Source organism: Sturnira hondurensis, unplaced genomic scaffold (assembly GCF_014824575.4).
Source record: "Sturnira hondurensis isolate 20B ecotype Veracruz unplaced genomic scaffold, ASM1482457v3 Scaffold0009733, whole genome shotgun sequence".
NCBI classification, from domain to species: domain Eukaryota; kingdom Metazoa; phylum Chordata; class Mammalia; order Chiroptera; family Phyllostomidae; genus Sturnira; species Sturnira hondurensis.
In genome coordinates this window covers 3,490,406-3,507,170 of record NW_028082364.1, presented here as the reverse complement: position 1 = coordinate 3,507,170, position 16,765 = coordinate 3,490,406, and the positions used below count along the sequence as shown (strand labels likewise).

Genomic DNA, 16,765 nt, shown 5'->3' with positions numbered 1-16,765 from the left:
AAATCCTGTACCCAGTCTCCTGGAAGAAATTAAGGGATAAAGCCCACTCTCTGTCTAAAGCCCACGGAGGCAAAGATGCTCACGCTTTGTGATGCTTGTCCCGCACGTCAGTGCTACGCAGTGGGCACCAGGGCCAGGGGCCCAGGAGCTGGGGCGGTGTGCTCCCTCCTGACCCTCGAGGTCCCAGCAAGTGGATGACTTTACAGAGGCTATTTGCATCTCTCTGAACTTCAACTTCCTCCGAAACCTCACATAAAGGGTTATGGTATGGATTCCAGTTAAGAGTCATTCTCAGAAGGGGCACAGTCTAAAAATCAGAAGTAAGTGCCCTTTCACTTGGAACTGCTTCCTACACAGAATATCCCCGTCCGCCTCAGAGGAAGAGCAACACAGACCAGCATCGGAGGCGCCCTTGGATCCACCACCTGGCACGTGGAGGACGCACAGATGCGTGTGGGTGGCAGTCCGGGCAGGAGCTAAGATGGAAGACACTTCCACACGCCACGTGGCTTAAAGAAGGCAGCTCCCCCTTCTAACAAGGGCCACCGTGTCACCCAACTGCAAGTGCACTCACCCCCTCTTGTCAGATGGCTCCCCCTGCCCCTTGGCATTGTTGCCCCTTGGCATTGTTGCCAGACGTTGCCCAAAGAGCCCACACTCTCAGCCCGGCCTCAAAAGGCACAAAGAGAGCTTCCGATGTCACAGACGAAGTTCCAAAGTGCTACGTGGCGGAGAGAATAATCTAGGACACAGGAGGTGACCTCCTCGCTCCTCACCCCCTCTCTGTCCGCCTCCTCACCATTCCCTACCAAATTCCTTTCTGCATTCTGCTCCTCTCCACAACGGGGACGGTTCTAACGGCAGGGGCTGGACCAGAACAAGAGCGGGGTTCTCTGGAGCAGGGTCCCATAGCTGCTGTGACCAGTACGGCCCATTCTGAACAAAACATTTCAGAGCGGCTCCCCACCAGGACAACCACCACTCCAGCGAATGCTATGAGCGAAACACCACCCTGGACCACAGAAGGCTACTGTGAATTCACCAGCACCTTTCCACGTGTTTTCAATTCATTACGTCAGCATCCATATGCTTTCGGAAGATAATCACACATACACAAAAGACATCTAACTGGAATGCCCGGTCCTAATGGGCTCACAGGCCCATGGAATAATTCCCACGGCCGAAGAGGCCCATGATCCACAAACTAAGAGCAGAAACATTTCACAAGGTCAAGTTCAACAACTGCTTCCTAAGCGTAATATATTTAGGCCTATCTGAAAAAGGAAAGATGCAGTCGAGAAGCAAAGCCTTCACTCGGCAGACTAAATTCGACTTTTGGTTAGATCCTTGCTACAGGCTACTCACTGTTAAATACTGCCAAACCCAGAATCAGAAAAAATCTTCCATTTTGTCACTGAGGAATAGCATGCCAGAGAGACTGTATGGAATTGCTAATGATAATTTAGAGATCGTGAAGTTCAACTCCTTCGTCTACAGGTGAGGAAACCGATGCGTAGAGAGAAGTGACTGGCTCAAGGCCACGTGACTACGAATGACGGAGTCAGCTTCGGACACAGCCCAAAATGCTTCTCTTTTTATTTCTTACAATTCGGCAAAGTCTGTTTGTCGACAAGCTAACAACTTGTAATCATTTACGACGAAGAGACCCAGTGGCTGATTTAAATATCTCTACATAATTGACCACGCCAGACATTCATGATTTGAAATATTATAGCCAGTCGAAATTAGATTATTTTTTTAGGTTCTTTATATTTCACTTAGTCATGGCTGTTTTGTTGGTTTCTCAAGAATTAAAAAAGGGTCCTCTCCTTGGTGGCTTCCTCCTCCCCCATGGATGGCACCTGGCACCCGCCCAGCTGGACTCCTGAGAGGCCATGGAACTGCCTGCCCTTTAGAGTCCGGCCGACGCTCCTCCCTGACTGGTTACCAGGTAGTCCCCCGCAGGAAACAAAGCCCTGCTTTTGGAATGGCGTGCACCGGCGCGGGCTGAACTCTGAGTCCGTCGTCAGTTGGACAAAATAATAAAGCCCAGGGGCAGCCTGGTGTCTCCCAATCTGATTCAAAACAGGAGTCATTCGCTTAAAACCAGTTAAAAATGTACTCCTTTTGCAAATATGTACTGCTAAACAACAACACATTCACTGAATTTTCTCTCTTGTCCCACTTGTAACTTTGGTCGTGAGGCTCGTGGCCACAGAAGGGGGAAACCGGCGAGCAGAGAAATGCACAAATCAGGCGCGTGCAGCTGAGAAGCAAATCAACCGCTGCAACATTCAGGCAGAAACTCCACGTGTATGGGGAAGAAATAAATTTGCGTAGCACTGTGCAACTGTTCCGTCCTTCCTGTTGCTAAATTGAAAGCAAAGAGAATCTTGGATGCTTTTATGACAGCTACGAACCAGGTGGCACTGCTCCCCTCCCTCATGGTCAACAGACAACTGGTTCCAGGATCGAGGAGTCTTAGGACCCTCGCAACAGCACCCTACTGTGTTACTCCGTAACCCGAGGGACCTCTGTTGTGCAGACAGGAGCGGATGGGACTGTTTTGGTAGCTGTCGCCTCTGCACAGAATTTTGTGATGTGGAAGGAAACACCCCAAAATAGCAAGTGCCAGTATCGACAGGTACACAATCTGCCATTATCAATGTGGATGCAGAGCATGAACAAAACGATCTCTACAAACGTCCGGGACCTCCCTCACTTTTTCCCCTGCAGAGTCCCTAATACTCAACACTGATGAACTGTGGACAACGTGGGAAAACCTTACTGCGTCAGTGACGCTCCGATTTCACGTCTCAATGTTAAATAACATTGCTCCTGTCTGTCTGTACGGTAACACGGATACCCATTAAGCTAGACACGACACTGAGTGTGAAATGTGCAACATGACAGGAAAGCACATCCTGTGCTACCTGATCGCTGTTAGTTTTGTTAATTTGTTATTTCTAAGTGTTACCTGTCACACATAGTTCACTGCCCCGAAAGTAAGACAAAATTAAGTCACAACAGTCATAAAATACGTTTGCCTTAATAGAATGGTTTTAAAAAAGTGGATAACCTAAAAGAATGTTTTAAAGACATGTTTAGGATCTTCAAACCTTCCAATGACATAAAATGTTCACTGTCACTCTCTCCCCTACCCCCCCACCCCCACCCAGGTACCATCAGAGTCGCAACAGTGTTTGAAGATGAGGACTCCATTATCAGGGACTCAAAATGAGATTGTGTTCCAGGTTCAGGATTAAGAAATAAGGGGACTGCTTAGGTAATTATGGACCTGCATCATGGATGACATAAGACAAACTCCCCCTTTGTGACAACTGCTTATAGGATTTTCAGAACAAACCAAAACAAGGGCCATTAGCCCTTCGCAAACAGGCGGAGGGCAGGCGATCCCGACATCCCACTTCCAGGACGTGGCAGGGAAATAACTGGGGCGGAAGAGGACCCGCGAGAGGCGCAGGAGCGCCCGGTGTGCACTGAGCTGGGTTCGGTTCAGAGGTCAGAGTCAGGAAGACTTCAGCCCCGTGTCGTGAGCAAGGCGGTGTTCACAAACACGATACTTTGTTCTCCTAGACATTTCCTCCCCCCACCCGGCCCTTAAAAAACAAAACAAATAAAACCAAACCAAACCAACACCAACCCCCTACCTGAAAAGTGTAGTCACACTTTTCAGAACACACACCTTCGGCAACTCTGCCTGTTACACAGAGCTGCGAGGACTCTTAGCAAACCCTGGCCGACAGTAACCAGAAGAGAAACACGGTGCCCAACTCAGAATACACCCCGCACCGGCAACACGGAGACAAACGTGCCCGCTCCTCCGCCCTCTTCTTCCTCACAAAGGAAGTCACCTCCACACGGCAGCCCAGGTCCCATCCTAAGGCACCAGAGAAAGACTGTTCAGGGCTTTTCCACTTCGGCAGTCAGGACAGGGAGAGTACAGAAGGACAGGAAACCATGTCCTTTCCGAACAGCCACACACAAAGTTCACTGTAGCCGAGTTTAAACTACATTCTCTGCTGTGTGCCTCACGCCATCACTTAGGAAGGAGGCTTCTAGAATGAGGGCGATTTTCTACACCCCAGGAATCAGCAACTCCCCTGCTTGGAATCACTTGGTATCCTCCAAACACAGCAATAAAGAACCAGCCAGCGCAAGAAGGCTCCAGCCTGGCTCCTCGAAGCTGCCTGGCGGACTCCGAATCTCCAAGACTCATAATAAGTGAAAATTGTCCAATATGCCAGGAGACAGCTGACACCAAGTAATGGCAATTTACCAGGAAGGAGATATTTGATTATAAATCCAAGTGAAATTAGCTGGTTTGCATTACCCATTTCTTCTTTATGGCACTTCGTATCATGCTCTATTAAATCTCCCTTAAAAGAAAATGTCCATCTAGCCCTCTGAAAAGGTGATGGGGACTCGGATGCACAGTGCACAGCAGTCTCTCCTCAAGTCACCATGGTTACCCTGACTTAACTGGAAATCAGTTAAATACTGGGAGGAATGATGCCCACCTCCCCGCCCTGTGAAATACATCATTTTAATATTGTAGCAACAAAACTTATTTTAGTGAGAGTTCATTTCCCTCCAGAAAACTTCATTTACTCTGAAATTCAAATTTATAACTGAATGATACAAGAGTCCTATTTTCAGCAACTCCCGTGGAAGGTGTTTAGAGCTACCTCAGCCCCTATAACGCCAGCGCGCACTATCTGTTCTGAAACACCTGTATTGGTACGTGACACCTGTTCTTTCAAACAGAGGGCTACGTGACTGCGATTTGGAATATAGGGACATTAGGAGAATTAGATATCGAAGGAAGATTTCAGGTTTCCTGGTTATTACCTATGGTATCCTTTTTTAGTAAAACTAACTTCCCTCTTCGGTAAAGATACAGAATTTAAATAATTATCCCAATAGTCACTCTCTTACAGTGACATGAAAGAAAAATCTTACGTAAAATTAATGAAACAGACTTTGTGTTCAAAACTTTCAACTGAGTTTGATTTTCTTCTAGAGAGATTATTATAAATTCTTTTGCTTAGCAACAAAGAAAAGAGGCACAGATGGAATTATCACTTACCCACTCATTTACACATTTGTTTCAAGCCCACAGCAATGAAAAATAGGGGAGAAAGGGCCCCCAAATTTAATGTGCAAATAAAGACAGGAAAAGACATCAAAAGAATTTTTGAATGCAAGGTCATAATACCTTCAGCAGTCGGGAATTAAACACGTAGCATTTTGGAAGGAGATTCAGCTCTTAAATTCTTATTAAATGAACACATGGAGCAAGGGAGGCAGTACCATCCAAACGGGTAACACACTCCCACTGCTTACGCCACACTGGCCACTGGCTTCGTGGGCACCTGGGCACATGTAAAAAGACCGGCACTTTAAACAACCCGCATTGCTCAATGCAGCCACTGCTGCTTATGTTCCAATTAAGAATTTCAAAGGTCTGACACTCGGAAGGGTTGGGGTGGGTGTGCTGAGTTCCTCCTTCCCCAACCTGAAAGCGAGGTACATTCTATGCCAATATGAAGAGCGAAAGACATCCACTTCACCACACCTCGGGGAAGTGAGATGATACTCGGACTCAGAATTCCGTTAATATCTGAACACCTAGAATGTTTTGACAACATAGAGATTGCCTTTGTTCTCACAGTAATTCTGCTGTCTCATCTGGCTTCCTGGTGAAATGAAGCAAATTGGATATGAAATTCTTCTCGTGTACAAGACATATCATGAAAGTGTGAGTCGTTCCACTCCATCTGACATCTGATCATTTCCAAGGGCTATTTCTGCCTCTTTATTCCAGTGCCATCTCCTGTGCTCCCAGGCCACAAACTACTCCCCTTTGGTTTACATCCATATTCCTTTATTCCCTTCACCCCCGGGAAAGATAGAAAGAGGCTCCTTGGTGTTCAGAGGTCTCTCCTACCACGCACTGAATACAATGCGACTCCATGGATCTTTATTTCACCGTGTCCAGCCTACTTTTCAGAAGGCTGAAAACAGATGCGCTCACACGTGCTTTTCATCTAGTTCGTGCTGCTCCATTTTTAAACAGTGAGTACCAATTTCACAGGCAAGGGGAAGACCCCACAAATAACAGCAATATACAATATTCCCCAAATGTTCGTTCATCTGCACACCAACAACAGTAAAAGATGCTTCTGTCCAGAAGAAGAAAGCACCCGATGAGCCTCATCCCGCTGTAGCAGTGCGCAAGCTGCCCCCTGGGCGGTCAAAACTCAAAGTCAGGCTGCAGCTTGGGCCCCGAGCTTATGAGACTGGTGGGCAGGGAAGAAAATGAAGTCACCTCTGGGAAGAGCTTCTGCAGGCTGCCACAAGCTCTGGTTACAGAGAAGGCAACACGCAGTTTCGGAGATGAAAACACCCAGACGCACCAGCTGATCAGAGCGAGGGCATGGATATAAGGTGGAGGGAGGCAAAGAGCTAAACCTCTGTACATGGAGAAAATGATAGGAGCCTTAAAATTCTTAGAAGAACTATTTTTAAACAAACTGTAAAAAAACCTAATATAAATTATGAAATGAAGGTTGGGTACTGCTTTGGTACACCTGTTAAAATGTTAAAAAGGAAAAAAGATTTTCAACAAGCCAGCTGCAATAACTGACACATTTGTAAAGAAACTCAAACTATATTCGAAGGTTCCAAGGCATATTAAGCACTTTGCCATCTGTTCACGGCAAAGATAAACATTTTAAACCCTACTACACTAAGGGAGATTTTTTTCCCCAAAAGGAATAAGCAAATTCAGTTTTCTGTTTGTTTGCTTTTAATTTAAATAAGTAAGAGAGACACACCAATTCACTAGACTTGTAGTTCTTGTACCAAATTCGGGCTTTGTTATTTAAACACACACATACAGTGTTTCCATGAGGGGCCACAAATGAAGGGTAAAAATAAATGAGGTCAACTGTAATATACTTTATTAAATTATTTTTCAGATAAACCCAAATACAAATTTTGCCTCCATATGATGGAATCTCTTTAAAACAACTCAGATGAATTCTTTTAAATGAATGTTTATACTTTTTTTCTGAGAGGCATATCATTCTCTACTAACACAAAGAATTAATGCCCATTTTCTGTTTTCTCTGTTTCTAGGGAAGCCAGGTACATGAAAAGGGTATTTACTTTCAAAATGGACATTTAGGTTTCATATACTTATTTTAAAAGGGCAATATGTTATTTTTAAAAGACATTCAACTTTCATCATTTCCTTTGAACAAACTGTCACAAAACAAGAGAACCACTAGATTAAGCAGGCATCCATTTTCCTAACAGGTATCTGAATCAATAAAGAGAGTTTCTAAATCAATAAATCAATAAAGAGAGTTTCACAAGAAATAAAGTATGCCCCCAGGTAAAACTACATTTTGGTACTAATGGACTGTACTGATATGAAGTTTATCATCTTGGTTAAAAAATATATATGCCAAAAAACATTTAAAAAAATATATATATATGTCGAGCATAACTATAATCTACCATTTGAGGACCATGAACTCATCTGTGAATTCTCTATTGCTCTTGAAGGACAATAGACACAAAGTTCATCGACTTTGTGTATATAGACTTGATGTACTTAAGTCACTCTGCCACGTCCACTTCCACTGAAACCGGCTTTGTCATTTGATAAGCATAAGAACAGGTGTAATAGATGTTTAGTAATAACTGATAGTATTCACTGAGTGTCTTCTATAAACCAGACAGCACATTGGATTTTATAGACACATNCATCTTGGTTAAAAAATATGTATGTCGAGCATAACTATAATCTACCATTTGAGGACCATGAACTCATCTGTGAATTCTCTATTGCTCTTGAAGGACAACAGACACAAAGTTCATCGACTTTGTGTATATAGACTTGATGTACTTAAGTCACTCTGCCACGTCCACTTCCACTGAAACCGGCTTTGTCATTTGATAAGCATAAGAACAGGTGTAATAGATGTTTAGTAATAACTGATAGTATTCACTGAGTGTCTTCTATAAACCAGACAGCACATTGGATTTTATAGACACATCACATCATGGAATCCTCACCAACCGTGGGGACAGAGCGGCCACCTAAACCCAGACCTGCCTGGCTCCGCTCTGCTGCGCTTCCCACAGACCTCCATTTCACAAAACCCTTGTGTTCCAGACAAGGCCGGTCAGGTTTCATTTTTTCTTTCATCAGACTTAACTTTTGATTATCCCTACAGAATCAGCTAAAAGAAAATTTAGGTAAAAATTGGCTGCAGATTATTAAAAAAAAGAAATACTGAATAAAGGCAGAACTTTACACAAAAATTCGACAATGAGAGAGAAGAAATAAACCTGAGAGAAATGTCCTGGCTATATCTGATAAACTAAGAAAATGCTGCTATTAGTCCTGTAGGAACAACTCATGCAAACTCTTTTATGCAACCTGAGTACTAACCAGAGGCTTGCTTCTTAGGGTTCCACGTAATAAATCGTTTATATCTGCTGCTGTTTGCAGACTGTTTTCTCTAATAAAAGAATAGGCACTTATCGTGAAAAGGAGTTCTAATTATTAATTATCCCTGGTATCTAGTACTTAAAATGTTAGAAAGAAGGAAGGAAGGAAGGGAGGGAGGGAGGGAGGGAGGGAGGGAGGACGGGGAGAGAAAGAGTTGCTGAAGGAATCAAATACAGTAAAAATAAACAAATACCCTTTAGCTACTTTTTCTGTATCTAATTTTTAACTTTGAAAAAATTATAGATTCACAGTAAGTTGCAAAAGGCGAACGGAGAGACCCCAGGGCCCTGGGTGCAGTGTGTCCTAACGGTCACACCTGACATAACTACAGGGCACAACCAGGTCCCAGACCCTGGTGCCAGCCACAGACCTCATTCGGATTTCTCCTCTGGCTACTTTTTAACGGTATGCGGTTTTTCTGGTCTAGAAAGGACCTTAGACTCTCCTCGTTTTTCTGATGAAAATATGAGAAGAAAGGTCCAAGAGGCCGAAGGACTACCCAAAGTCAGAATACTAAATAGTGGCAAAAATAAAGCCAACTCTGGGTGAAGGTCACCTTTCCTCGGAAGCACTGTGCACTGGATTAGCCATCCTTCAGAATTCCCCAAGGACGTTGGCAAAGACCTTCAAAATTATCTTACTTCAAAGTTACCTCATCAGATGGATGCGTATTATTTTCATATATTATTTTTCATCTCTGCAGACTTCAAATAGCTTTCATCATTGAAAAACTGACCATTATTCACTTGTTGAAAAATATTTAGTTCTACTCATCAGTAATATGATAAACCAAACTCAAAAAACCCCGAACCGGGCCAGGCTCATCACCACTTGAGGACACAGGCTACCCTGTCGCGTCTAACCCCAGGGCAAGATGCGTCTGGCACAGAGCAGGCTCATAACCATTGAATGGATGGATGGATGAATGAATGAATGAGTGAACAGACAAGTGAACAAACAAGTAACTTAAGTGGGATGATCATATATACCAAACCACCTAATTTTTTTTTCTAAAGTATTTTAAGTAAAATAGATATTTGTACAGAAAACTACAGGGTCCAGCAGAAGGCCTGATTGAGTGGGGTCGGTAGGGGACATGAATGTCTCGCACGAGGTGGACAGCACTTTGAACATTTCACCTAAAATGTCACAGAGTGTGCTGGAGTGTGACATTGTTATGTTACAAATTACATGCTGATGATTTCGTAATAACAGCTTTTGTAATAAATAGGGGCGCTATTTGTGCTGGACCCTGTTTTTTATTTGTAGGATAAATAAAGGATAGTTTTCACAAAATCAGACCTGGAAGGGCCCTTAGAAAATATCCATTTGGGTCATTCTCCACCCCGGCTACACAAGAGCATCGACTAGGACATTAAGAAACAATATATCGCCTAGGCCAGTGTGGCCGAGTTGGCTGGGAGTCATCCCACAAAGCAAAGGGTCACCGGTTCAGTTCCCGGTCAGGGCGCATGGCTGGGTCGGGGGCCCGGTCCCTGGTCGGGCCACATTCGAGAAGCTACCCACTGGGGTTCTCTCTCACATGGGCGCCTCTCCTCCTCTTTCTTCCTACCTTCCCTTCTCTCTAAAAAACTAAATAATATCTTTCAAAAAAACGTTTTTACAGAAGAAATAATATATTAAGCCCCACCCACACATGGGATGGGGCTCAGGCATCTGTATGTTATTTTTAAAGCTCCCCACATAAGTTCCTTAATGTAAGGCTGACTTGAAATCTTGTTATAAAGACGAAACTGAGCCCTACTCAGACCCAAACGTCTTCTTCAAGATACGGCACCGATAGAAACAGAACGGAGGCCGGAACCCAAGTGGGAAGAGCACTAGTTTTTCTCAACATAACACACAGGAACTATTTCAAGAACAACAAAACATCTTTTAACTTTGAAACTGTTGGCCATTTTTGAAAAATATGAAACTAGGCCAAAAACCTGTCAACGTTTGAACTCTTCCTCGGGTACAGTCACCGTGGCGAGTGGACAGACACACAGGTTTACGGCACTGCGCCTGAGATACGAAAACGAGGCGCGTGGTTGGAGCCCCTCTGCCAACCCGCCCCGCTCAGCGATTCACCCTCTGGCGCTCCCTTCATGAACAGCAGGGCGGCCTAGCGTGGCGGCTACCGAGTACTTAACAAAAGGCCAAACGTGCATAAAACTGGACACAAAACAGGAATCCCAAACACGTGCCGTGTTGTTGGTCAGACAGTACGGATTTTACACGACTGAAATCAAATAGGGGCCTTTTAAAAATTACCTTTCATCGAATCGTTTTCAGCTCTCATGATGTCGATGAGGGAACTCTCCAGGGAGTGCATGTCGAAGGTCCTGGGGCGCTCCTGCAACACAAACAGCCAGACACCACGTTTAACACAGCATTCAATCGCGAAGGAGGGCACGGGGCTGCCCTGGACCCCACGTGGATCACAAAGTGGCAGTTTCACTCGCTCTCTGTGGAACGTGCATTATTACTACATTTTATTTGGGATGCTTAAAAAACACCAAAACCACAAAAGTGAAGTACCCCTGGCTTCACAAAGAGTGATTTGATGTCTAATAATGATTTCGATAAAAGCATTACTTTTGCTAACAAGGCAAAAACAATTAAAACCAGGTGAGAACATTCAGTATAAAAATAAAATTCGTAATCTTTCTCTGCCACTTAAGATCGCAATACCGCGGCCAAGCTTTCCAAGCTGGTTCCAGCAGTTACCAAAGAAAGTAGCATCTACGCGTGCTATTTACAATAGCTCTGTTTTCTTACAAGCTGAGGTATGAAAACAGTTGTCAAATATCTGCAAGACCACTCAGAGGCAAAGAATTCTGGATTTTGCTGCCGTTATGTTGAAAGGGCAGGAAGGGTGTGGGTAACACTGCTTGCTGGCCTAAACCCTGGCTTAGCAAAGTGCATTTCAGAAGTGGGTGAGGAATCCTAAAATACACAACGACCCAACTGCTCTGGCGTTCTCCTGCATGAAGAGTCCCGCAGATAACTAAAATTAAAGCTTAGCTTGATAAGTGAGAAGGAGGAGATGAAAACACTTTCAAATTATATTCTGAATAGAGGCAGCAATACACACATCTAACCCACCTTACACACAGCACGCACACACGAGGACCACAGCCAGCGTATTAAAGAAAGGAATTTGGCCCTGGCAGGATAACTCAGTTGGTTAGAGCATCATCCCCAATGTGCCAAGTTTGTGGGTTCGATGCCCGGTCGGGGAACACACAAGAATCAAACAATAAATGCATAAATAAGTGGAACAACAAATTGATGTTTCTCTCTCTCTCTCAAATCAATCTTTTTTAAAAAAAGGAATTTGACTAGCAGGATTCCATAACCTTCTCTTCAGTGATATTTTCTTTTTCCCTTACATTAATTTTTAACTCACAGATCTCCAGATGCAATGTTTTGAGAAGGGTTTTTAGGCTCTGCATGAATTCAGAAGGAAACAGCCTCAGCAGATTGCTGATGCTAAGAACAAGTGATCGAGTCCAAAGGCACAAGTACCACGTCCTCGCCAACCTTGACCTAATATGCACTCCTGCCCATAATCCAACATCATGACCAGTTATAATAATGATGAACTATACATTTAACATTTTATTGCTTACGATGCTTTGGTAATTCAAAGGGTTCAAAAGCCACACATTTTGTTAAACATTCTGTTCTCAGAGAAATTCTAAAGTTTATCATTCTCAATTTACACACTCTCGCTGACCTTTTCTGCTCATTTTTGACCTCTAATTTAAAAAAACTAAAATGTAAGTGTCTGTGCCATTGGGAAATGGGTGAAGGAGTAGACACGAATAATTAAACCCAAGAAATGGGAGCAGCACAAAGCTTGTTTTCCTACCTAATGACAAAAAAGCCAAATCAAGAATGTTTTGATTTCCAGAGACCATTTTTCAGTTTTGTGTTTTCTGATTGCAAGTTGAGCCAAATATCACAACCACTGATCTGTCTTCTAGGAGACCTCCCAGAAAGTACACAACTGAAAGGCAGAAGGCTTGCTACGTGGTGGCTCTTCTTGACTGAACTCCATGGCCAAGACAGGACCATCAATATAAATCAATGGCGTGATTTCAGACACCCGGAAGCCCCACCTCCACTTACGGCATGTCACGTGACCTGGGGCACTTTCATCCTCTAGGCCTCCTTCCTGATCTGAGAAAGGAAAGAGCTTGATTACATCTCTAATGTCCCTTTCTCAGCTCCCAAATGCACTGGGAGTCTCGCTTTCTGATATCTTTATTTTGTGTCCTTCCAAGACTCACAGTTTACATTATGATGATGATTATAGCGGGAACCAAAAATGTGAATGAGAATTACTCACCCAAGTGTATCACTTCTGCCCACAAAGAGGCGAGGGTCAATCAATGACAGATTAATGCAAAATAACAAGCTTAAAAAACCCACTTAAAACAATTCATTGAGCAGGATGTCTTGAGTTCAAAAAATAAAAAGGTCAAAGGTTCTATTATGGAACAAAAAGCACCAGCAACTACATCGGCTTCAACCCCCCCTGCCAGTTACTCTAGGCAGCCTACAGAAAGAAAAGGGGGGAAAGCAGAACTGCCGTTTACTAACCATCTACTCAGTACCTACCTTATTCTAGGTACTTTATTACCACTGCCTTAATTAATCCTCAAACCTCCATACAAGTACTATTCCTGCTTTAATGATAAACACTGAGATGAAGGAAAGCCATAGTTCACTGCACAGGCAGGTCACTGCACAGTTTGGCAGTCGAGACAGGATTCAAGTCCATGTCTCACTCCAGAGCAGACAATGCTTCTTAGGTAAGGTCATGGCCATGGCAATCCAAGGCCCACTCTCATTAAGGCATACACTTGAGCAAATGAGACACTCTGCTGTAAGGGTCCCGGGGGCAGGAATGATAGCTGGTACCTGACACACAGTAGGCACTCAAATATTACTCACCAAAGAAAAGAACAAAATATACGTATAAGAGTAATAGGAGGTGGTACCAGAGATGCTAAAAACATAAGAAGAGAAAGAGAAGCTGTATCTTCCGTCTCCTACTGAGATACCGAATGTGCCGCACAAATTATCGACCTATCAGCTACTGGGTCTGGGTCAGCTACTGCACCCACAGGCGCAGAAGGGGGGTGGTAGTAACAGTATCTGTAATAACAACAACAACAGTAATAATACCAGCAGCTAACATTTATCTAGCTCTAATGCATCACGTCTCTTATTTATTACTCACAAAAAGCCTACACAATTAGGTGTGTTCAGTTACTATCCCGTTTCACAGATGAAGAAACTGAAGCTTAGCGTGATTAATCACTTCGTTAAGTGGAGGAGGCACAGTCTGAAGGAGGAACCAGGTCTTGTGATGCTAGAACATGTAGCTTAATGATCATGAATGAAAACAACAGAGCACCAATTATTTTCAAGGCCCAGCAGAGCAAACGTGGTCAACAATGCCTAGAGCCCATTTCATTTTGTGATCTTAATTGTTATATTTTTATTATAACAATTTGGATTATACTCTGACTATAATATATTGAGTTGTGCGGCAGTAACTGATTGGTTTCAGTTTCTACCATTTCTACTTCACGGGACAATTCCTAAAGGAAAAATCATACGAGTCACTATAAAAATCAAAATTGATAAAAGTAACTTTCTGAAAAACATTAGTATTTCAAAGGGCAGGACCTGTCCTTTTACGATACAGTCTGAGTAGTCTTGTCACGGCAAAGAGAAAGAGCTGCATTGGCACGTGACCGATGACACGATAGGATGTTCACAGCATTCCAGACGGAGCCCTGAGAAGCACATGAACCACGTGGTCCATTACTATCAGAAAGAACAACTTGATTCAATCAGGCCACAAGTCAAAATCATCGTTCGGGGTTCGGGGTTTTTGTTGTTGTTCGTGTTCAGATGGACAATGGAGCCAGTGTTCCTCATGCTTCAGAGAAAACCAGAATCATCTGGAGGCCCTGTCCACACACGGATTACCGGGTCTACCCCCAAAGTTTCTCTTCAGTGGCTCTGGGTAGGGTCCAAGAATTCACATTTCTAACAAGTTTTCAAGTGAAGCTGAGGACCGTCACACTTGGAAGTCCTCTGAGTTAAGCAATTCCACTCAACAGGCTGCCTTCATTAGGCTCGGGGTGTGATTTATAACTATTTACATCCTGGCTGACCAGTCACGACACAGTCGAGCTTAAATATGTCACATAAACCATTTCAAGTCTTTTGTTGTTGTTTTTTATGAAGAGAAGGACTTTGCTCTCAAAACCCGAACAAAGACTTCTGTTCCACGCTCTAAGGTCACAACTTGGGGGAAAAAATTACAATCAAGTTCAATTTCAACAAATCAACCGCATGACCATTCTATTACTGACTCTGATCCTTTTATACTTGAGTTAATGTGTTTCAGGATACTAGACTGGGTCTAAAACAAAATATAATTAAATGAATGTAGCCACATCATTAAGAACCAAACCCAAAATCCAGCTCCTCCCTCTACTCACTCTGTTCCTGTAAAGACCGACATGACTGTGCTCGGCACTTCTCCGGTTACTATGTATCTGTACCAGCCTATGGAGGTTTCTCTTTCTGGCTTAAATTTTGGCCAGTGAACAATGGAAAGGAAAATAATTTGTTCTGAAGGTGAAGTCTGTGCCAGTGTGCCGAAGAGGTGCCTAAATAAATAGGAAGTTTGAGATGCCAGTAGAGTTATAATTAATCAAAGGTCACTAACTACAAGAGTTTTTATCCAAGATTTTCCAAAATGAAAATATTCTTCTTGGATTGAATAGTTAAGCCCATAGGTGTTGACGACATGGTCAACTTTCAAGATTCCACTCCCAGGTGACCCTCACATTCTTATACGGACACAAGTCCCTTCCCCCGCGTGGCCCCCTAGCATGTTGACATCCTACAAGATACTGACAAGCTCTTTTTTGGCTATCTCCCCATTGGACTGCAAGCTCCACTCACCCCAGTGGGCACAGACTGTAGCACACGAGCAGCACACAGTAAGTCCATCATCACTGTCACCCCCAACACGTCCCTTCTGACCTCGTGTGTGCATCTTACATGAGTTACGTATCACTTACACAGATCAGCTCCTCACAAGCATCACGTGAGGTGGGTACGAGAACCATCCCCGTTTTGGGCAGGAGAAGCTGGGAGAAGTTCACTAACTGCCATCGAAGTCACACAGTAAGCGGTGGAGTCTGACTTCAGGGCAGGAGCTCAGAGAGGTGGCCCATGCAGATGAGTCTTGTCTAACCTAGAAACTTCAGTCTATTAACACCTGCAAGACGTGAAACCCTTCACTACACACAGGGCCTGAATTCCAAGAACAAGTGTTAGAGGTTAAAGTCAAAGAGGTAAGTATCTGCACATTTAGTAACATCTCACACTTCTCATTATGACCATTTTCTAATGAAGGCAAAGAGTCTTAACAGACCTCAGGCTACCAAATGCTCCCTAAGAGAGTAATAAACTACAACCAAAGGGATGAGTATCTTCGGTGTGTCACCCTGATTGGGTCGATAGCCCCATTCGCTCCCATGGGAACTGACAAACCAGATCTCTTGAGAAAGCATTTGAGAAAATTTTCTTATTCTACCTCCACTAAAGAAACCACACTAGAAATCCTTCACATGGTAAATAAACATTTCTTGTCACCACTTAATTGTATTCAAAAAACAAACTGGCATTCTAGTCTTGATTACCAGTTCCTGGATCAACAGTCCCCTTCTTGGGTTGACCATTCCTTCATTGTCACCTTGCCTGGCAGAGAGAAATCATTCAAATCTACTCCAAGACCTGTGTTTAAATCATCACTTACCAGACAAGTGACCTTTACAGGGTGGTATCTCTGAACCTTGATTTCATCAGCAAGATGAGGATAACGCCTTCCTCTTAAAGGCGTGGCGAGGAGAAATGAGGTAAGGTATGTGACAAGCTGGGAACGGTGCCCTGCCGTTAATGACCTTTTCAGTAAATAGTCCCTTTGCCCCTTATCTCTGGTGCAAAGGCAAAGAAATCGAAACCAGCGTTTTAAATTCAGTGTGCTTTGCACCTAAATAATTCAGCTGTTTTGTGATATTTCCCATAGCCCATTTTCACAGAGATCAGCAACGTGAGCCAAAAATCTATAAACCCAAAAATATCAGTATAGGATTTAGCCTACCTAATAAGCCATTC

General features: G+C 43.6%; 1 protein-coding gene across 3 annotated transcripts in view; it reads right to left on the bottom strand.

Moving 5' to 3' along the window:
* CPEB4 (cytoplasmic polyadenylation element binding protein 4) overlaps positions 1-16,765 on the bottom strand; it is a 55,775-nt gene that overhangs the window by 27,467 nt on the left and 11,543 nt on the right. For all 3 annotated transcript variants that reach the window (XM_037057796.1, XM_037057797.1, XM_037057798.1), the window contains exon 2: positions 10,823-10,904. In XM_037057796.1, the coding sequence (XP_036913691.1) occupies positions 10,823-10,904 (82 nt within the window). The remainder of the gene's footprint in view (positions 1-10,822; positions 10,905-16,765) is intronic.